The following is a 23,516-nucleotide window of genomic DNA, read 5'->3' as shown; positions in this document are numbered from 1 at the left end:
AAATTTTTAAAAGTGATTAACATCACTTGGAGGCATATGCGAACCTCAACATGTGGCCTTCCACCATTCACGTGGCATAAGAAGGGAAAAGAAAAATGCGAAGACATTTTAAGGGAAATGAAAACCCTAAAAGCTCGTTTGAGTCTTCATTTTGTCTTTCGACCATTCTAGAAACGGCTCTGCATCTTTCGAGGGCGCCGCTTAGGGTTTGAGCTGGGCGTGGAAGAAGAAAAATGTTGATTTTCTCTCTGTTCTGGGCGCATTTCTGAACGCTGGGCCTCTGTTTCTGCTTGAGACCTGTTCTTCGACTGTATTTTCTGTTTATTTCGGGCTCATTTTTGAGAGCCGCTGGGGAAATCCGCTGCATTTCTGGGTACTTTCTGGGTGTTCGGAGTTCGGCTTCCTTGCTTGTTGGGCGCTCGCTTCACCTTGCATCTGCTACGTTGCACAGGTCCGCCATTTTTTTGTAATTCTGGAAAGAAAGAAAAGCTTTTTAATGCAATATGTTGGCTTTCTTCTCTGCGTTTTTTGAAAAAAAATTATGTATTTGAACCTGTTCGGCATTTGCTTGCATTTTTGCAAAAATTCATTTATGAAATTTGTTGCATTTTCTGTAAACTACTTTCCCTGGGTTGTATACAATATCTCCATTAAAGATACAAACCCTACTGTAGAAAGCATTCCATGCCTGCTTGTATCTGTAAAAATTGACTTATGTGATCTGTTGTTTTTTCTGTAAGCTACTTTCCTTGGGCTGCAGGGTTATTTTTCTCCTTTCTATCAAAATTATCAGAAAAAAAAGTTCGAAAAACTGCGTTTTTCCATTTTTCTGTTTGAATATGCAATTCTGTATGCTATTCTTAATTATAATAACACTCTTTGCTAATAAGTCAGATGCCTGTGATGCTTCCTGAGCACATATTTTTGGGGAAAACCGTTCACTTTGTAAACAAATTCAGCAATATAATTAACAAAGGGTTCTTTTCCAGTGTATAAATTATAACTACCCATTGATGTCTTTAGCCTCAAACTCATATGAGAAGGAGATGTCTGCTTCATCTTTTCTTTTAGTCTCCTTTGTAATTGAAGGGCTTCCGGATAACACCATGTGCACATCCGCATAATTGAGCTGAATATTATGGCTGTCAATAGATAATGTAACTTGACAATTTAGTTTAGTGCTATCCAGTCGGGAATCCTTCTCTAAGCATAATTCTCGAGAACACATGTCAAACAGCACTGATTCCTGTGACAGCATTACTTTATTGATTTCTGGCAGCTCACACTCTATCTCTGATTCCAAGGTCATATCATGGATTGTTTTCTCAACAACCTAGCTCGCATAACCAAGCTCATCTTCCTCCAGGATTTCACTTTCCAAGGATAAGAAATTCCCATCCATAGAAAAATACTTAGCATTGAACACACTCTCAGTCATTTCCCTTTGTCTAGACTCTATACATTCTTCATTCAAATGCAGTTCAGATAATTTCTGTTTCCTGGTATCTTGCAATAGCACTTTTTATTATCACTAGCTGCCTCAATTCTATGCTTCCTTACCGTAGATAAGCACCAATTAATACATTTGGCACTCTGATATCATAACTTAGGCCATCATATTCCCATCCTTTAAGACACTTCTCAACTCCCTTGATGTCCCCTAGCTTCACCAATGCAGTAAGCATACATATATAGTCTGTGTTGGTCCTCTTAGGAAAGACTCTTGCAAATTTCTTCCACACTGAATATACCTTAGGTTTATCAACAAGCTTGCTATGCATGATAATAAGGGACTTATAAGCATCACGATCCTTCTTCATGAAAATCTTGTGCTCTGTTTCTTTCAAGGCATCCTGTGCTTTCTTAATTAACCCCTCTTTGATATAAATGGCTGACAAGTTACTATATATGGACCAATCATATTTGAATCTGCCATCATGTTTCAATTCATCTAATACTTTCTCCACTCCATCAATGTCTGAAAGGTCAGCACAACTGTTCATCCAAATTTTGTAAGTAAATGAATCAGGTAAAATATTATCAACCTTCATATCTTGTATCAAAGATAGTACTTTCTCTGGCTGACCTAATGCCCTATAAAGAGTCATCATGTTGTTGTATGGAAGTGCCTTCAAAGCAAAACCAGATTCCTTAATCTTTACCATAAGTCCCTCTGCCTTTTCAGTCAGTTTATTCCCTACGTAAGAGTTCAGAAGTGCACCATATGTTTTTTGGTTCTTGGCTTTCTCAGGAAGATCTTTAAAATAGTTCTCAGCACTGCTTATGCCACGAACTTTAGCTATCAAGTCTAAGCGGATGGCAAAGTCGCTCAAACCCAATCTAAGTCCTCTATTGCCATCCATCTATTCTGAAACCTTTCTGCTGCTCTATATGTGCTCTTCTTGGCTCTTATCGGTGTCTTGGACAAGGTTCACTAACATTGTTATTTTCCCTTGAGGGACCTTCCAAGTGATGTGATTCTTGAAAACTAACATCTTCAAACAAATGTTCTGACTTGCCTTCATCATCATGCCATTTAAAAACAGCCTCCCTCGTAACATGTCTTCCACAAAACTTACGTTTTGAAGGTAGGTCAACATCATATTCAATCAAGGGAATATCGCCACAACAGAGGGTAGGATTTTTTTACCTCAAGCTCTTTTTCAACTGCTGATGCAAAATCAGACTGTGAGAAGTCTGAATTTTCATCTTTAACTTCATACTTATCAATCCATTCTTGAGTGGTCCTCAATGCAAGGCTCATGTGATGGCAAAGGACTACTGGTTACTTTCAGAAAATTAGAATCATGTGCATGCTTCTTCAAAGTGTCTTCGTTGTACTTAATTGCATCTTTTTCCAGAGTAGGTTGTATCCCCATAAGTGCTGGTCTATGAGGTGTCCAGCTGTAAGACACGTTTTCCTAGCTGCCTTAGCTGTCATAAAACCGATACATATCTGCATCTCCTTAGCTGTTATTTTATTTGCCTCCAACCAACTTCACAATGGTGAAGTACCCATGACAAACCAATTTCATTATCAAATTGTAGGACCTTCCTATTAGGCAATCTCCTAGTTTCTAAAATCAGCTTTCTTAGACAATATTGGTCATCTGATCTTAACAAGTATTTCTCAGTGTAATCATGTGTATGAAACAAGGAAAATCAATCTCACTGTAGACTATCATACCTCACATGTAGCCGGAATCTGATAATTGGTTTGATTCTTGATTGTCCACACTCACATAAGGCTGAAGTGAACTTGTGAGCAGGGCTTCATCCCCATTCTGGTGTGGCCCAGGTGACTGATCACCTATAAATCTGACTTTATCTTTAAACAATGGCTGCCATTGTTTTGCAACTAGTACCACAATCTGAAATATTTTCTGACAGTAACTCCACCCCCGTAATCAGGATAAAGACTGTTAATTTCAAATGGAATAATGACTAGAATTTGAATGTCTTCTCCCTTTTATCACCAGCCCTGACATGATTTGATTGTATTAAACCTTGATTTTCCTCACATGAGCTGGGCTCAACCCTTGTGGGAGCCGCATTCGTCTCCACTCATCTTAGTGAATTTTATGATCAGCAAACTGTCCTTTTTCCTTTTCCTCTTCCTGCACATGAAACAAACCTGTCAGCAAAAAAAATGCATATCTATGGTGACCTTCCTTTGATCTGATTTTGCCTTCTGGAGATTCATTTGTGATGCGAGCTATATGCATTCGATGTACGTAGGGATCATATATTTATATGCGTGCATTAGTACATATGTCAGAAATGCAGCCAGCTATTGCTTAGAACAAAATGTTCTAACACATTGTTTGTTTCAACTTTTTTGCAGATATCAGAAGGAAAACATCAACGGACCGGGGGGGAGCAGCAAGACAAAGGCTACGACGAGCGTCTCTCAATTGTCCCAGTCATTCAGGCAATGACTGGTTCCACCTCTGACATGCCTTATTTTTCTTTGTACTTGCATACATATGTGTATATTTCTCTTCTGCATTGGATATACGTAGCTAGTCCCACGGCTCCTTGTGTGGGACGCATTTTTGAAAACGAATAAAAAATACTTTTCTTTTGCAAATGAGATGTTTTTCTTTGATGTTACAGAATAAAAGTACTTAGAAACATCATCTTTAAAACACAAAAACAGAGAATAAGTATACACTAGCCTTCTTTTGTTCATGCTAGCATTTCTCAACCTATTTTTCAGCCAGGAGCGAAAAATAGGTAACAGTTAGCACATAGGGATCAATGGAAAACCAAATTTAGAAGAAAGTACGATGCTTCAGCACAAGAGCCTGATTAAATTGGAAGTGAAATGCTAATAAGTTCTTTGTTTAGAATTTGTCACTTGGCTACAGTTCGGTTTTCAAAATGTTCAAAATTTCCCCAAGTCTGAATTTTGCCATGCGATTACGCTATGCTTAATGCGACCAAATTTGCATAAATAATGATTTGAAAGAGAGAATCACATCATACCTAGCGAATTGCCTAATTGATGAACGAACTTCGGGGCCTTAGGCGCTTTTGCAAAGTTTTGCGCCCTACTTTTCTTTCTCGCGCGATATTGGATTGCAAGGATTTTCGTAAAAACAAGAGAGTTTAGCACTCTACCTCTTTCGTGATTGGTATTCTCAAGCTAAACGACATTCTGGAAATACTTTATACCACTATGGCGATAATCGAGGCAAAGGGCCACTTTGCAAAACGCCTCTTCTACTTCGCGATTTTTGCCTCTGGTAATTTGCGGGCCAAGCAAGACGGAATGCATACTTTCGTGGTCTTTAAGCTGGGAGATTTTCGGGGTTAAACAAAACGTAATGCAAACTTTCGTGGTCTTCAAGCTGGGAGATTTTTGCGAGGTTATAAAGCTTAAAACGCCCCTTCCAGAATGTCTGTTTTTACTTGCTCTTGCCCAAGTTCGGGCCGAATAGTGATTCCGCAAGGCTTTAGAGATTCAACGTCTTCACTCGGATTTGGTAAAATTTGGCCAAATAGCGATTTTGCGAGTTTTTCAAACTTGGACGCTTTACCTCTAGGCGAAAATCGGCTGATAAGGTGGTTTTGTAAACTTTTGCCTAAGCGTTTCACCTTTTCGGTCCACAGGGCGATTTTAAAAAGGTTTATTGCTATAACGTTTTTATGGCTTTCGCACTTCTTGCGAAATTTAAGACTTTAGCGTTTCCCTCCGTTTAGGCAAAATTCGGCCTAGAAGTGCATTTCGAAAAGTTTCTTTTAAGTCTGATGTCTTATCTCTGGCCCCAAAATTCGGCCTAATAGCAATTTTTGAAAAGGTTTTAACATTTGACATTTGACTTGCTTTTTCACCCCATAAGGCCTTTTCGCAAACTTTTCCACTTAACTTGCCTTTTTGGCATTTAACATTTTTGCAAACTTTTCATTTTGATGTTTTCACTCTCTTCGCCCCGAAGTTCAACCTTTATGCAACATTTGCAAGGTACTAACTTTTGTTATAACATTTTAACTTGCATCTGGCGAAATTCGGGCCAACGATGACTTTTGTGAAGTTTTCTTCAAGTTTAACGTTTTAACTTGGGCCCCGAAATTCGGCCTTTAAGGCCCTTTTGAAAAGGTTTGTAAAACTTTAACTTTGCCCTCTGATTTGGCGAAAATCGGCCAAGAAGCGATTTTTGCAAGGCTTTCAACTTAGGCGTTTTCACTAGCATTCGGCGATTTTCGAGGTGAACAGGGCTTTGAAAAAGTTTCCAATGTGAAGCGCCTTTCATGCTTGCAATTTCGGGCTAGAGAGAGATTTTGCAAACCCATGGAACTGATATTCATGCCAACTTAGTCGATTCCCAGGCTTGTGCCAAAATTAGTCTTCCTTGGATTGATTTTGATTGTTCAGATTGCGAGGCTTTCTACGACATGGCCCCCGAGCCACGTGACTTAAAACACGCCCTTTCTTCAATGACTACAAAGCTTACTGCTTCACCACTTCATGGATCCCAACAAAAGGCATGGCGGACAAAAAAACCAAAATTCGAAACTCAGCAGGACGAAGGCTGAAAACCAAAGAGGGGGACCCTGTCGGCGACAAGGAGTGTGTGCAACGCACAACAGTACCCCACTTAGTAGTAAATGCAGTCTTGTATTAGTCTGATTCTTGGACCAAGATCTGATTGTAGCCTAAATACCCATCCAAGAACGAAAATCTTTCTGAGCCACTGACCTTTTGGAGAATCTGCTCCATAGAGGGAAGGGGATAATGATCCTTGAGGGAGGTGTTGGTTGAAAATTTTGTACACTTGGGGAAATATACAAAATTGTGGTTTCAACCACAACACGAATAAAACTCTCCTAATTAAGAGAAGGCTCCCCCTATCTAACTACAACTTTGAAAATAAAATAGGATGGGACAACAATCTTTCTTCTTCTTCAAGAAAGACAATATCCTTTTCTCTTCACAGAAAAGGATAGCAATTGAATATAAACAACAATAACCACTTTCAAATGAAATGAGAGAAAGGAAATGAAGTTTCCTGAAAGCGCAAAGACTTCCGTCACTTCCTTCGAGACGGGACGACAATATCAAGCTCAAAGACTTGATTATGTGAAGTCCTATCTACCCTTTTCTACACTAATGCTATAAAGAACAAGTTATGACAGCTCAAAGACTGAAAAACACTATTCTTTTCTTCTTTAAAACAATGAGAAGTACTATAAGCTCAAAGACTCACAGCTATTTCCCACAAAATCTACTCCTAGATTCTCTTAAGAACAAGTGAAAGCACAAAGACTTGCAGCTTCTCTCAACAAAATATTTATTTTAATCTATATTAAACTCAACTACTTGCAGCACAAAGACTGCAAATCAGATGCGATTAAGCTCTTTAGGAACACTTGCAAGAAAGACAATATAGAACACTAACTCAAAAATGTAGCACAAAGACTCAAAGCTTGAGCAATTTCCTTCTATTCCTTTCAATTCTTGAATTTACACATGAAAGCTCAAAGACTTCTTTGCTGTGAATTTGGCAGAGTTTTTGCTTGTTTTCCAAAAGATAAAGATTACAATAGACCCCTCAAGTATTTATAGAAGAGGAGCCTTGAGAAAAAGGTGAGAGGATCCTAGCTAACTTGAGAGATTCTCTCAACCACCAAGACTTATTCAATAACTAACTAAGACTTATTCCAACTACAGTCCTAATTGGACACAACTTGTAGTTGCCTTACATGTAATTACAAAAGTGCAAGTAATGTGTTAACTTGCTTTTTACAAAAAATACTTGTACATGTAACTTGTCAAAACAAAATTAAAACTAAAGATTACGAAAGTGGGAAAATACAACTAAGTGTTGAAAAACACTTAAGTTGCAGCACGTGAAAACACGAATCCTTTAAACTTCTAGATGCTCATTTGTAATTCCCCGGGATTCGGTTCATGGATGTTCTTGGCAACAACCATGGTCTTCACAATAGTGTCATGACACCGGAGGAGCGCAGAGTTGTTTTTATCCAGGATAGACTGGATTTCATGCAAAAAAACTTGGTGTTTTATCAATATCTGAATTGAAGCACCTGAGAATTGTTCGCTCCTCCATTCATTATGAATCCTCATCTATAAATCAGCAAGAACTTCTTCTTCTGGAATCAGCTCTCCATCCTGACTTACTATGTTGCAAAAGGCTCTTTCACAATGTGAGACAATATCTCGAAAAACTTCACCCCGGAATCTCTTTGCATCACCAATCTCCTCAATGAGAGATTTAAGAACAAGGGCCTTGTTTTCCAGGAGTTCTTCAAATTCCAAGTACATGACCCTGGAAGAGATGATGGCATGCTCCTGCAAAACACTTAGTTGTTGTTGGGGCATGGTACGCCAGATTGTCAAACTTTCTTCAACACTTTCCAGATTCTTTTTGAAAGCATTAGAAGTCTGATCCAGTTTCTCCTCAATGGTCTCTAACTTAGACATCATCTGAAAAATGTCTTTCGTTGCCTGTGCACATAGATCATGAAGCTGATCAACCCAGGAATCCAGTGCTTGTACTTTCTGAGCAGCCCTTTCCACTCCACGTATTGATTCTTGAGAACCAGAAGAACCTATGGAGTTACTCCCTTCAGCAACAGGTTTTGTGATTTTATGAACGGCTGCCATAAGTTGTCAGTTTTCATCTTCTAGCTTGTCTTTCTTTGCTAGAAGCTCATCACACCTTTGCACCAGCGAAGCAACAGAAAACTGAGCATCATGTTTAATGACCTCATGCGTTTGTTTGCCCAACTCTATCCTTGTAACCTTATAATCAGCAGCTGACATTTCTTCAAGTGGCTTATCTGCAATAGGTTCCATAATTTCAGCTACCTTCATCTTGTTGTTGTCAACAGTTACTCTGGAGATAGTCTTGGCCTTCTTAGCAACTTTGGATCTGGACTGTTTCAATTGCTGATAGTCGAAGGCATCAGGTGAGATTTCTTGCTTCTTCCTTTTCGGAGTAAAGAACTAAACCATGGAGGCAAAGTCATCAACTCCCCTTCAGTAGCAGCTGTACGCAAAGGAGAAGCAGTTTCTGTTTGAATCACCGTGGTCATCCTGGGAGGAATATTTGTTTGTACAGCGACCACGTTTTGTTCAGTTACCAACGGGCAGGCAGATTGCCTCATAAACTCTTCAAAATCAGAAGTGGAAGTATCAATTTCTAATAACTGGATGCAAGTAGGAATATCGTTAGGAATTTCCAACACAGTCTCTTGTTGATGATCAGGAGATGGCTCATATGCTGAAATGGGAATAGCATTCTGAGGAGATTCATCCACAAGCAAATTAGGAGGAGAAAAAGGCGTCTCAATGGAAACTGGAGGAATGATCTCATAGGGCTAGTCTGAAACTGGAGACTTAGGAGCATCATCAGATTGTTGCCCTTCTTCTAGATTATCCAGATCGATCACCTGAACATGAAATCGTGATTTTTCCTTCCCACGAACTGTCGTCTCCTCAGGAGCAAGCACTACTGCCCGACTTACTCGCAACTTGATCCTTGTGCCCGAAGATGATGCACCTTCCTTGTTGTCAACCTGAATCTCAGACTTATGTCCAAGAGGCCCTGTAGAATCATCTTATTTTCCAACCTTGATTTTTATAAGTCTAACAACATTATTTTTCAACCATGCGTTAGTGTTAGCCAAGATAGGCTGAAATCTCTCAAGGGTGGATATGCACTCTTTGTGTGAGCATTGGATCAAAGGAAGTGGAGCTTCCTCAACCCTCCAAGAAATGTATTCAGGATCAAGTATGTGCCCATCATCAATCATCCCTTGAAGGATATCCACCAAGTTCAAATCAACAATTTGCTCAACAATGAGCCTGTAGTAATCCATCTTCAGAAATTCGGCTTCTGTGTGGAGATCTACCCAGATGTCCTCAATGCGATGCACATGCACAAAGGATTTCTTGACCTTCTCCTTCATACCTCTGTAATCAAAATCAGCTCTAGGTTTAAACTTTTTGAGCTTGATTTCCTGCAATTCAGTCTCCATGGCCTTAGTTTTCACAGATGTGACAAGGGAATACTGGCCAATTTTCAATGCATTTGTGATAGAGATCTCCATTCCAACCTTGTGTCTAGCAGACTTAAAAGTGTGGACAGCCATGATCTGTCTTCCCAACTCCATAAGAATGATCTTATCAGTTGAGTATCTAGGAAGCGTATATGGCTGACCACCATAGCATCTGATCCTCATATAGGTGAAGGTGGGAAACTGTAGAAACAAACATCCATATTCGCACACCCTTTCCCATGCCTCATCCGATACTCTTTTGTTCCTCAGAGTTCTGTCAAACCGGCACATGAAATATCCGAAGAATGCATCTTGAACTCTTCTAAAATGTAATCTGCTGGGTCTCAACGGCAACTGGTCATAATATTCCCAAACTGGTATAAGTGAGCGATCACCCTTGGTAGAAAGACCTGGAAAGTGTCTAAGTGATGCTGCCAAGTATATCAAATACGAATTCATGAAGAAAGTCATGGTGGTAGAGACTTGTTGTGACGTTTTCACACATCGCCCCATTACAAATGGGGACCCTTGCTTTTTTGCTTTTTAGGGTTTGTTTTTTTGGTCTTTTAGGGTTTTGTTAGTTAGCCTTTGCATTTTGAGTGTCGCCGAGGGGATCACATGGATAGCAAGTCCGGTTTGAGTGAAGTCTGGAATGTCCTGAAATTTGGCTAAGTCTAAAGTCCTGATCCTGAAATTTGGCTAAGTCTGGAATGTCCTGATCTTGAATTTGACTAAGTCTGGAAACTGAAAAACCTCAAAAAACTAGATTTTGCAATATAACTCCTAGAGGTTTGAAACCACTCTCAAACATCCTGAAAGTATATATGGAATATAACTTAAAGTATAAGAAAGAAGAAACTTAAATGTCACTTATACTTAAATGTTATATTCCATTAAAATAGTCCTGATAGAGAGTTCGAAAAGTCAAATTTCGCTCCTAACCTTCACTGAGGATCCAGAGCGAAAAACGCTCCTGTCCCTCTCCAAGGGTCCAAGGCGAATCGCTCATGTCCCTCACCAAGGGTCCAGAGCGAAAAAGCTTAGTGGAGTCATTCCTGACCTTGTTTGGACAAATTGAGACATCAAAGGCATGATGGAGGACAAAATGAACGTGATAGAGCATCCAGACTTGATTAAGGACGATGAAATGATGGAGTATTTGTCTAGAAAGGTAAATTCGCTCCTGTCCCTCACCAAGGGACCAGAGCGATTTTATTCATATACACATTTTTAGACCTTGTTTGGACTCGAACTTTTATTCATGGCGTGTAAAGAGATGATATTTTCCTCAGCGAAGGAAATTTGAAGTGAAAAGTAAAAGGATTTGGCCCTGAGAGCAAAAATCGCTCCTGTCCCTCACTAAAGGACCGGAGCTTGAATTCCAATTTCGCATTATCCTTGCACGATTTAAGTGGTTTCGCGATTTGAGGAGGTCAAGGGAAGTATGTTTTGCCCGTTGAATATAACTTAAGTACGCCACAATGAAGAAAATCGGCCTAAGTAACAAGTTCGCCCCTGTCCCTCTCCAAGGGACCAAGGTGATTGGCTAGGGCGCTCCTGTCCCTCTCCAAGGGACCAGAGCGATTTTCCCTCAAGACAAGATTCGGGCAAGAGAAAAACAAGTTTTACGTTTGAGGTGGGTGAAGGAAGACGCAATCGATCCGTTGAAGATAATTTTCGAAGCTAGCAAAGGACGAATTGGCTTGTAATTGCAAAAGTGCTCCCGTCCCTCACTGAAGGACCGGAGCTTGAATTTCAAATTTGCACTGTTCTTGCAGGATCAAGACAATTTTATGATTTGAAGAGACCAAGGAAAACATGATTTATCCATTGAATATAATTTGGAAGGCTAACAAAGGACGGATAAGCTTGGATTTGCAAAATAGCTCCTGTCCCTCACCAAGGGACCAGGGCGAAAATGGTCTAAGAGACATTCATTCGAAAGATTGAATAAGATCAAGCTCAAGGTTCCCAATTAAAATGCCAATTTGGACGTAAGGGAAGTGACTTTGAACGTAAAAGGCGAGAAATTTAAGAACAAAATGCTAAAGCGCTCCTGTCCCTCTCCCAGGGACCAGAGCGATGAGGTTAATATTATTATTCTTCCCATGTCTAGGCGCCAACATCATTTTCAAATTGCATTAAATGCTAAATTTCGATGAACCTTGATATTTTTAATTAAAATTGGCATTCAATGGGTGCGCACAAGGCATTTAATTGATTAATTTAGCCTTTTAAAAATCATTAATTACGAAGGCATTTAATTAATTAATTATTAATTTAATTAAATAAGAGGGAGAGCGCTTGGGTTTTATTTTTATATTTATACAAAAGTCGGCCTCCTTTTATTTTAATTTTTTGTTATTATTTGCCTTATTTTCAAGTCGGCCTAGAGGTAATTAAAGAGGTGAGCACTTATATAAGGAGGGTACTTTGAAGCATTTCAAATCATCATTTAATCATTCATTTGCATGCGATTTTGGAAGACAAGGAAAAGTGCGAAATTTCCATCCAAGGAAGAATGCGATTTTGGAAGACAAGGAAAAGTGCAAAATTTCCATCCAAGGAAGAGTGCGATTTGGAAGAGCAATTTAAGGAGCGAATTTCTACCAGGAGTGGAGACTAAGAAGGGCGAAATTCATATTGAAGGCTATGGGAGAGGCGAATTTCTTGCTACATTCGAAGGCGAATTTCCAGATCTTGAAGAAGCTAGCTAATGGAGGCGCAATTTTACCCAAGGGAGAGCTTTGATCTACACTTTGTCTAGAAAATTCATCTTATTTTTGCATCATTTTTTTAGAATTAATTCCCAAGTGGAGGTATGGCGTAATCACCTTGGCACCATTTTTGAAGATTTAAATTTTGCTTTGAAAATCCTAAATTAGGAAATGATAACTCAAGATTTATCATGAAGTTTCCTAATTAAAGTCTTGAATCTTCCTTTTAAAGATTAATTTTTAGATTTCAAGATATATTACTAATTTTGAAATGTCGTGTAGGTATCAAGATGGTGACTCCAAGCTCGAAAGATCTACAGGTCGGAAGACTCTCCTCAAGGAAAATCAAGCCGGATCAAGGACGATTAAGCAAGGACAAGGACGACCTTCTTCGATCCAGCCTAGCATCGACAAGGACGGCCTTCTTCGATCCAGCATCATCAAGATAAGTGCGACATCTTCCAATCCAGTATTCCAAGGCGAGGTACATCAATCATCCTACACATCAAGGAGACAAGAAGTCAAAGCAAAGGGTTCGTTGAAGAAGCAAATAATTTCAGAAGAGTTAATTAAAGATAGCTTCTCAACAACATCAAGATGAATATCTACCAAGTTACAAGTGTCAGATGAGGTGGCATCCTAGTCATCACTTCTCCAGTCAGTGTGGTCCACCTCAGTATGTCCAGATTCAATGTACCTAACTCATGGAAGGTGGCACAAACTCTGATGTACCTACCCCGACTATCCATTGGTCGATTTTTCTAGAGAGGACATGTGTCCAAGAAATACAATTTTATCATTGGTCAAGCATTAAATGTTATGTAATGGTTGTAACAAACCCTAATTAGGGTTTTCATTATTGAATCTTGGCCATTGATCTCAAATTGATCTTAGCCATCGAATTGTATTGTGGGCACTATATAAGCCCTGGCATTTCATTTTGTAAAGGCAATGAGCAATAGTGAGAATAGTTAGAAGATAGAAAGTAGTTAGAAGGTGATTAGAATAGCAATTAGAGTAGAGTAGAGAGAGAAGGCAAAGATTGTTGCCAAGAGGTTGTTGTAAAAGACTTGTAACTTCATTGAAGAAATGGTGAAATTTATGGGTCAATTCGACAATTTGCATGGTCTTTATACTTCTCATATTTGATTTCATGTTATTAGATGAGTGGAAGAAATATGCTTGATTGATGGTGAAATTCGCATATCCATACTACTAGCAGTTTGTTGATTGCAGACTTGCCTTGTGTAGTCAACTGGAATCGTTCAGCTTAAGCTTAACTTCAATTGTCGCTTCTTCATTGATATGCATCAACCTGATGGTGTCTATGCCTGCAGTGATGATTTGAACATCATAAAGCTTCCCTTCGAAGATCGCACTAGCCTTGTGGAGATGGTCCTGTGATGTCAAAACAAGACCTAGTTAGAGTTTCATCAAAGATCAATCATTGCTCCTACATTCTTAGTATTAGGATTAGATCCTCTCTTCGCCCTTATCTTTTTTCCTTTTTTCAAGTCAAAGTTAGTAAAATTCTGTGTCCAGCAATATTCAAAGCAAATCAGAAGTTCAGGCATCAAATGTAAGTCCCCTTGTGATTCCAGCAAATCACATCATACCACAAAGAGCTTATCCACACGTAGAGACCCTACATACAAGAACCTTGAAGTCATCCTGATTGATCCTTTTTCGCGATATCTTCAACAATCAGAGGCTTTACTCAAGAGAGGATAAGGTACCTTTAGGTATTTTATTCTGTGTTTGATAGTGTACAAAATACACGTCAACAGGACTACTGCTAGTTGTTCACACAAGGCATCGCTGATGACTTCTCCCCATGAAATGTGATGAGACTGCCTTATGAACATGATGAACTGATACATCCAAGGCTCAAAGACATTAGAATACTCGAGGCCCATCATCCTGCTGAGAAGGGTTATGGTGTCTCCTATTTCCCATTTGAAATCGCAGTGGTACAACTTCGCCCACCTTGAGAAGGAGGCTCGTGGCTCTTGGATCCACCCGTTGATATGTCGCTTGCAATCTATTTCCCTCTTCACGTAATACTCTGCTGCACTTTCTTCGGAGATTTCCATGTAAACAGGTGCAGGAGGTATTCTAAAGACCTTCTCGATTGTATCTGAATCAAGACGGATTATAGCTTCGCCATCATCATTTTTTATGACTCTTGACTCTTTGTCAAAATGATGGGCACGGGTGAGAACAAACTCAGGTTCTAGGGCAGCCACCGGGAAAGAAGATGCATGATGGATATGACTATCCAACAGTCGCTACAAGTTATTATCCTGTGGATCTTCCACCCTCTTGACGAATTCCGACATATCCACGTGCCCTATTTCCGTATCTCTGATACGATCCAAAGGGGAAGAAACTTGGGAAGGTGCTACCTCGTTCTAATATTTGTCATATTTGTACTTCATCTTTTTTGAAACTGGAGATGTCGGCAAATCTGACATTGATTGTGAACCTGGAATACTATGATGAAGACTTAAAAGAGTTAAGGCAACATCATCGTCAGCTGCAAATATCATTCTTCTTTCTTCAAATGGGAATTCAAATGGGAAAAACTTCGATTCTTGAACTTCACGATTTTGTGAGAGGAAGAGGGGAAATATATAGAAATGAGAAAATCTTGACTTTGACCAATTTCGGATCTTGGTGAAAATTTTTGCAAGTATACAAGTTGGAAAGAACATACATGCAATCAGGGTTTTAAAACCCGAATGCAAGTACACTTGTAAATTTGCAAATGGAGAAATGGATGGAAAATGAGAATTTGACTTGCGGAAAATGACTGAAATGGAAAGTACGGATATGGGAAACATGAATGGATAGAAATGGGAAAATCCGGGAATGTCATTTTCATGAAAATGGGAAGAACTTTTCAACATGTAATCCGGTTTTTAAAACCCGAATTTGAAAGGGGGGGGGTATTTCACACTTTTCAACTTGGAATTTTAACCAAAAATGGTTAAATTCCTTAACCGTAAGGGAAGAACAAGAATTTCCAGCGAACTTGTAATCGGGATTAAAAATCCCGAATACAAGTAAAGAGGGAAATATGGGAAGAACAATGCAATTCAAAAATTGCATACCAAGGGGAAGATCTCTCTCACAAAAACCGATTTTTTGTGGGGAAGAACAACATATTTTCAAAAATGCAACTAAGAAGGAAAACAAAGAAAGCAAGAAAATAATAAAATGAAGGAAAGAAAGAAAAGAGAACATACCTTTCTTCAAAACTGAAAATGCCTCTCCAAAAATGCAATCAAACTTTGAATGAAGAAGAATAACTCTTAAGTAAGCACAAATCGCAATCCCCAAACCCTAGCCACGTTTTTGGAAAACGTCAAAAACTGAAAAACGTGGCAGAAAAGGCAAATAAAATGCGATGAAAAAGGGTCGAATCTTTATCCACATTCAACCCCTAGGGAAAAGAAGCAAAAACGCCTTAGGAGTTTGCTGCTTTGTTGAGGAAAAACCGCCTAAAATATGGATCCAAGGAACCACGTGTTTGCTGAAATTAGTAAATGCAAACCCCAAATGGCGTGATAAGTGTTTTCAAATGCATAAGAATAGGGTGAAATCCAAAATGCCTCTCCTTCCTAGAAGATCTCCACAAAAATCGCTTGAAAACTTCAACAAATTTGCTTCCAACTGAAAATCGGGTTTTTGGAAATGAAAGACAAGTTTGAATTTGCATAAGTATGTGAAAATCGGGTTTTTTAGAAGATATGACAAGTTCTAATTTTCACTTTTTCCTCAACAAAGCCAAATTCGGGTTTTTGGAAATGAATTGCAAGTTTAAAATTGTCAAAAATGCACTTTATGTGTAAAATCGGGGTTTTTAGACCAAAGTACAAGTTTTAAATTGTCACTTTTTCACTTACAAGGAAAAATCGGGATTTTTGGAGAGAGATGCAAGTTTTACTTACTTGTAAAGGGGAAATAAAATCCCTACAACAAGTTAGAATTTGCTTGCACACATGTAATAGGAGTTTAAAATCCCTATTACATGTAAAAACCATTAAAGTAGGGGTTTTTGGAGAGAACTACAAGTTTACTTGTAACTTAACCAAAAAATCCCTATTTTAAATAAAAAAGCCAAAAAACAATAAAAATAATAAAAACAACAAAGGGGAAATTTAAAACAAATTACAAGTATTCATCTTTTAATAAAAATGCACATGTAATAAGCTAAAAATTTCCCTATAAAGACCAAAACAATGGACATCATTAAAACTTGCAGTTTGAAGAAAATTCTCCATCTGCAGTCGGGATTTTAAAACCCGAAATTGAAGGAAAGACATAGCAAACGAACCCAGAATGCAACGAAATTCGAAACGTAGTTCGAGGATGGACTGAGGATTAAGCTAGTCCAAGGATTAGTCAAAATTCTGCCTCGATAAGCATTCCATAGAGTAAAAAGTTTCATTTTTTCACAAAAAATTTATGTAATGGTCCTTCATTTTTGGAAACAAAAATGAGGACAATAGGAGGCGCTATTGAGATCCCTAAAGTCTACACATAGCCTAATTTCCCCATTCTTCTTCCTTACAGGGACAAGGTTGGCCACCCAAGAGGAGTGCTTGATAAGGAAGATGATATTGGCTTCTATGAGCTTGGTCAACTCCTTCCTCATTAGTGGCTCAATTTTGGGGTTTATTGGCCTTTGCTTTTGTCTAACTGGCTTTGCATCTAGGTCTAGCTCTATGGTATGCTGGGCTAAGCTAGGGTAAAAACCCTTCAAGTCTTCATAGGTCCAAGCAACTATGTGTTGTGACCATTTCACACATCGCCCCATCGCAAATGGGGACCCCCTCTTTTTGCTTGTTTTTCGCTCGTTTTTGCTTTCGTTTTTAGGATTTTGTTAGTTAGTTAGTCGTCTGGATTTAGGGTCAAGCCTTAGGGTTTTAAATTTTGTCTTTTCAGGCCAGAATCCAGTCGTTTTTGAGAGCTTTTTTGAGCTTCCTTTTCTAGGATGCAAATTTTGAATGCAATGAATTCGCCAAAATGGTCTAATTTTCAATTGGAATGTTGATGCAGAGCTTTAATTTGTCTAAGTGTTGAAAGTGAAATGTGAATTTTTTGTCCGATTGAATATTTTGACCAAATTTTGACCTTTTTTGATTTTGATCCTGGGCATTTCAATTGATTTGTTTTCGCCTCGTGAAGTGTTAAAATGTGAAAAATCATGTTATTTTGGCCTGTAGGAGCTAAATCGCTCCTGTCCCTCAGTGAAGGACGGGAGCTCATTTTCAAATATCTCACTATTCCTGCAGGGTCAAGATGAATTACGAATTGGAAATGATAGAGAGAGGCGAGATCTTTCCATTGAATATAAATTGAAGATTTTCATGAGCACAGAAATGCCTCCAGGAGAAAAATCGCTCCTGTCCCTCAGTGAAGGACCGGAGCTACAAATCAAATTTCGCCTTGTCCTTGCGAGATTTCGATGACTTAACAATTTGAAAGGGTCTAAAGGAAGATGCTTTGCCAAATGAATATAATTTGAGATGCAAAAATGAAGGAGAATGACCTAGAATGCTAATATCGCTCCTGTCCCTCTCCAAAGGACCAGGGCGAGGTACCTTGTAGCTCTCGTCCCTCTCCCAGGGACCAGAGCGATTTCCTTCATTAGGCAAGATCCGAGCTAAAATCAAGGCAAGTTTACGTACAAAGGCAAAGGAAAACAGGAGATGAACGCATTGAATACAAATTGAAGATTTTTTAGACGTCCACAAGAGTGCTAAGACCCAGTTCGCTCCTGTCCCTCAGGAAGGGACCAGAGCGATTTTTGTTGTAATTGATTTTTTGGCCAAGTTGCAGACAATGTCAGGGCATGGACGAATGGAGTGGAGCATGACGAGTCCGTTGAATATAAACTTGGAACCTGGCAAAGTGAAATAAGAGCCACAAAAGGAAGTTCGCTCCTGTCCCTCTCCAAGGGACCAGGGCGATACAGTGGTGATGTTGCTTCTTATGCGAGTTCAAGATCGTTCCTCCCTAAGTTCAAGATCGATCCAAGTCAAGACAAGGTGGCAAAGGACATTTCAGAGCGTCTTCATCATGCACAAGCACTCAAAGGTCGTTATAATGAAGAGATTTGCACCCTAGGACCTAGTTCGCTCCTGTCCCTCAGGGAGGGACCAGGGCGATGTTAGATATATTGGTCATTGTGTGCAAGATTTACGTAAGGACAAGATTTCGCAAGGTCTTAGAGGGTCCACGGAAGGATAGAAAGGTGATGCATGAAGATTTCAAACGTTAAATAATCGCCAAAATGGACTTAGGGACCATATCGCTCCTGTCCCTCTCCAAGGGACCAGGGCGATTTGCTTTGGATCCTTCGTTTTGCTTCAAGTACGTGCTAAGTCAAGACTCCATAAGGATAAACAAGGTTCAAGCCATCATTTGATGATAACATGCAAGAGTTTTGAACGTCCAAACATTGCTAATTAAGGTAAAAGCTCATATCGCTCCTGTCCTTTGGACAAGGACCAGGGCGATCCTATCAAAAGCGCTCATATTCCTCCAAAATCGAAACAAGGCGAGGTTAAGCGAGGCAAGGGACGACGTTTGGAGGACATCACAATGAAGATCGAAGATCAAAAATGCAAATTAAAACGTGAAAAAATGAAGATCGCTCCTGTCCTTTGGACAAGGACCAGGGCGATGAACATCCAAAAGGGACCCATGAACGCACACAAGGCAATCAAATTCGAAGGACCATCAAAATGATCAATGTTGAACGTGGAGATGAAGGAGTTGGACGTGAAAAAATGCAAAAATCAAGACAAAATCATGGATCGCTCCTGTCCCTCTCCAAGAGACCGGAGCGATGAGGTACGTCCCTTTGTTTTCATAGTTTTGGCGCCAAATAAACAAATTCAAATTTCCTTAAATGCTAAGTTCGATAAAAAATTGAAAATCCTATTTAAACTAGCATTTAATATGGTGTTGATCTTTTATTAATTATTTTTGCCTTTATTAAAATCGAAATTTGCAAATAAAAAACGTAAGGCATTAATAATTAATTAATTAATTAATATAAAAATCGATTTCAAGCGCTCATTTAAGGAGGTCGGCCTTCTTATTTTATTGAAAATCATTGAAAATCATTTAAAAAATGGTTTTATTTACCAAGTCGGCCAAAGGGGGTGAATGGGTGAAAGCGCTATATATGGAGGGTGAGAGATATCATTTTCACATAATCATTTTTATCCTTCATGCGAATTGAGGAAAGCAAAGAAGGTGCGAAGGGTGCTTGAAGTGTGGAGTGCGAATTACGTTGAAGACCAAAGGTGGCGCTTAATTATCTAGGGTGGTGCGAACTTGAAGGTCCATTTGAGCGATTTGTCAAGGGCGAATTTGCCAAGGATTGAAGACCACGTCAAAGGTGCAATTGAAGATCACGTTGAAATCCAAAGGTGGCGAAGTTGATTTTTGAGGAAGATAACATTGAAGGCTATTTTTACCTCAATTTTGCCTAGGCGATCTTTTCCTTTTTGCATTCTAGAGTTAGCTCTCTATTGAGGTATGGTGATTTAATTATTATTGCTTTATTCTTTCGTCGTCATATTTTAAATTTTGAAGTTTTGAATTTTGAATTTCTTAGCTCAATCGTTGGTTTTTAGGAAATGATAACTCTAGAGACTTATCATGACGTTTCCTAAAAACTTCTCTCTCTTATTTATGTTATTCATTGCAAAATCAAGTTCTTATAATGAAATGTTGTGTAGGTATGGCGACCCCAAAGGCGGGAGCATCCACCAGTCGCTCAGCCTTCATGAAAGAAGATCAGAAGACCGAAGAAGTGGAGACCAAGATCGTGTCAAAGTGGAGCAACATTGGAGATACCAACTTGGGGAACTTTAACACGAAGAAGTTCCGAGAGGTCCCTTACATCGGCAAGCCATCACCTGTCGCCCGGAGAATAATAGAGAGTGGCATCATCAAGGCGGCCGGTTTTCCTCCAGCTATTCAGTGCCACGAGTTGATGATCGAGTGTGCCCGTCACTACAATCCACAGTCTAGGACAATTGTGTCCAATGAGGGAAACACTTTGGCGTACCTTTCAGAGGAAGCCATAAGTGAAGCCTTCCATCTTCCAGAGCACAGGGACATGATATACAAGAGCATTGAAGGAGCCAGATCAGTGTACGATGATGATCCAGATGCTTGCCTAAGCATAATCAATAAGAACTGGCTACTTAAGAGTCGTCCCCGTCTAAGCAAGGTACCGAACACACCGCATCGGATTGATTTCCAGGAGGAGTACAGAGATTTGATTACCATGCTCAACAGAGTTACAGGAGCACCTCATGCCTTCTATTTTGAGAAGTGGATGTTTTACTTCATCCAGGTGATTGTTCAAGGAAAGGGTACAATACATTGGGCTAGGATAATTAGCCATTGCTTAGACGTACAGTTGAGGAGACTCAGGGCTACTAAGTCCTTCCACATGAGTTCATACGTCATCTATGCTTTGATCAGGAGTGTTGAGTACGCAGGACTACCTCACAGAGGAGTGATTGGAAGAGGACCCGGCGAGGTCAGAGCTTGTGAATCCTATACTTACTTGCATCATCCGCTAGGGAAGAACTACAAGTTAGTCAATGATACTTTCACGATGAACATCACAAGGACGTTGCAAGGTGGAATTCACAACAGATTATCTCAGGATGCCCAGGAGTTCATCAAGAGGTACGGTGCTTGGTTCATTCAGTTTCCCAAGTGCACTTACATTAGAGTGCATGGATGTCCTTTACCTCCATACATGTTGCCGAGATATCCGACAGACAGAATTGTGTTACTTGAAGTAACAAGGCAGTTGGCAGCGTATGTGAAGGCATTCAGACACAGACATCAGAATGGAGTTCAGGTACCTATTATTTTGGGTAATTCAGTTGAGGTATGTCCTAATGTCTTAGCCATGGATGACGCAGAGAAGGAGTTAGCCTTGCATTCTTTTTCATCTTTTGCTTGGAGAGAGAGTTTTGATCCACATGGACATTTAGAGGAGACGATCGGTAGAAGATTTAAGCACGAGCACCAGATTGAAGATTTTATGATGAACCTCCTAGATGATCTTGAAGTGAAACGAAAGATACATTCTAGATTGCCTTTGGATTTCATCAGGAAATGCAGGATTTACAGAGTGGCCGACCAAGCTCAGGACAATGGCAGGCACATCCAGTCTTCCTATGATAGAGAAAGCAAAACAATAAGGTTGGATTGGAATGAGCCCGAGGCCGTGGATTTAGATGATTTGATGGCACCAGTTTTGTCTTGTACTCGCAGATGGGTAGACGTTCAGCATCAGAAGTTGAGAGAACAAGGCATAGCTATGTCTTTTACTTTGGAAGAGAAACCAGCCGAAGGTGGAGCTAGCGTAAGTGAAGGCAATCCTAATCCTAGGAATTCAGGTGAAGGTAACCTTCGATGTGCCAGTGAGGGCAATCTCCATCCGAGAGGTTCGAAGAGAAAGGAAAGATCAGAAAAGAAAGAGCCTTCCAAGAAAAAGCAAGGTGCCAACAAAGATCAAACACCAGGTACTTCTTCCAGACTAGAGGATAGAACAATTCGAGTGGAAGAGTCCATGGAGTCGATGGTACAGAATGACAGGCAGGAGGAAGGACAGGCACAGCATGTTTCATCAGATGGATCTCTCCAAGACTATGATTTAGAAGAAGATAATGAAATGACATCTCCTCCCAGACAAGAAGAAATAGTACATAAAGAAATTCAAGTTCAAGAGACAAGATCGAATATCCCAGATTGGTTGAAGGAAAGATTGACTAAGGTGATCGTAGTTGAGGACGAAGACAGTGCAATTGATTTAGAGAGCCTTGTTGGACGTTCACATGTGATAACAGAGAAGAAGAAGGCTACGAAGATGTCCAAGATGATTCGAGATGAGACTGGATTCAGAAAACTGCAGATAGCTACACCGGCAGCAGATAAATATGAGGGTGAGATCCTAGCAGAGGACTATCATATACAGACTATTGAGTTAGGACCGTCCACAGCAGAGCAGACAATGGATGATGCTACCGACACATTTGAAGCATTGAAAGACAAGCTTAGAGAAGAAGTGGAAAAGAATAGAAAGCTTGAGAGAGAGGTCGGTGCATGGAGGACATATTTCAGTCACATCAATGAACCTTTGGGACGTCAGGATCCAGTTAGATCACCAGTGCAAGCATTGCCCCTTCAATCAATCAATGAAGCAGAGAGATTCAGGAACCTGGTCCAGCGTACATGTAGTTGGATGGATAGATCTCATACAGTGGCCATAGAGTTTGTTACAAGGATGTCGAAGATCACTCATCAGGCTATCCAAGTTCTTGAGATAATCCACAGATTGATGGTAACAGTCGCTGCATTTGCCCATACCAAGGACGTTACCATCCCTGTCTTGAAAGTTATAAGACACACATCCAGAAGAATTTTAGCGCAGGAGAGGATCTTAGAAGGTGATTCTCACAGTTTGTTTCAGTGGTCAACCTTACTCCATATAAAGAGTGTTCTCTTCGAGGACATCAGTGTTAGAGGTGATCAATCCGATCCAGGACAGAGTATTTGAGGTACTTCGTACCATTCTTGGCAGAAGGATCGAGGTCGAGACAGATGTGGATATGCAAGAATTTGAGGATAGAATCAGGATCATCTTTTGCAAGGACGCAGATGTTACAGATGAGCAGTATGATCAGATGTATACCACCATGCTCCTGATTGATAGAACGAAGGAACTTGAATCTACTTGGGACGCAGCTCTTCTAGATGCATTCGATCAGGTCATCCACTTAGAAGAGAGTATCAAGAATCTTCCCGAGATTCCAATCACAGAAATCGAAGGAATCGTGACAAAATTCATTGCATATGCTAAGAAAGAGAATTGGAAAGGGAATAAGATTCTAGATGAAAGGTTGTTACAGATGACATGACATCTTATTTCTCATTGGTTGATACCTCCTAGGTTTTTGTGCCGAATTTAATATTTGGCTATGTATTTAATATTGTTCAGTAAAAAGGAGGTCATTTGTAACAAACCCTAATTAGGGTTTAGGTGTCATGATCTTGTCCATTGATTTGTTTTCAATCTGGACCTTTCATTGTAACTGGGGATGCTATTTATACCCCCATTTTTTCATTTCATGAAGTAATAGTCAGATTATAGTCAATAGAGTAAGAGTCAATAGTTGATGTAAGAGAGATTAGAGTTAGAAGCAATTTTATTTTTGTAGCAAG

At 39.6% G+C, this 23,516-nt stretch overlaps 1 protein-coding gene across 1 annotated transcript; it reads right to left on the bottom strand.

The window, feature by feature from the left end:
- Nucleotides 1–1,556: 1,556 nt before the first annotated feature.
- Nucleotides 1,557–2,371, bottom strand: LOC131070312 (large ribosomal subunit protein mL101 (rPPR4)-like). The gene has a single exon (XM_058005820.2). The coding sequence runs from the start codon at nucleotides 2,361–2,363 to the stop codon at nucleotides 1,557–1,559; it is 807 nt and encodes a 268-aa protein (XP_057861803.1). The 5' UTR covers nucleotides 2,364–2,371.
- Nucleotides 2,372–23,516: the final 21,145 nt, after the last annotated feature.

The sequence above is a fragment of the Cryptomeria japonica genome, chromosome 1 (assembly GCF_030272615.1).
Source record: "Cryptomeria japonica chromosome 1, Sugi_1.0, whole genome shotgun sequence".
In the NCBI taxonomy this organism is placed as follows: Eukaryota; Viridiplantae; Streptophyta; class Pinopsida; order Cupressales; family Cupressaceae; genus Cryptomeria; species Cryptomeria japonica.
The sequence above is the reverse complement of the archived record's forward strand: the minus strand, read 5'-3'. Positions and strand labels throughout refer to the sequence as shown.

What these genes read in the sequence shown, in the direction of transcription:
- LOC131070312 (XM_058005820.2), bottom strand. Translation starts at nt 2,363, where the DNA reads ATGGATGGCAATAGAGGACTTAGATTGGGTTTGAGCGACTTTGCCATC.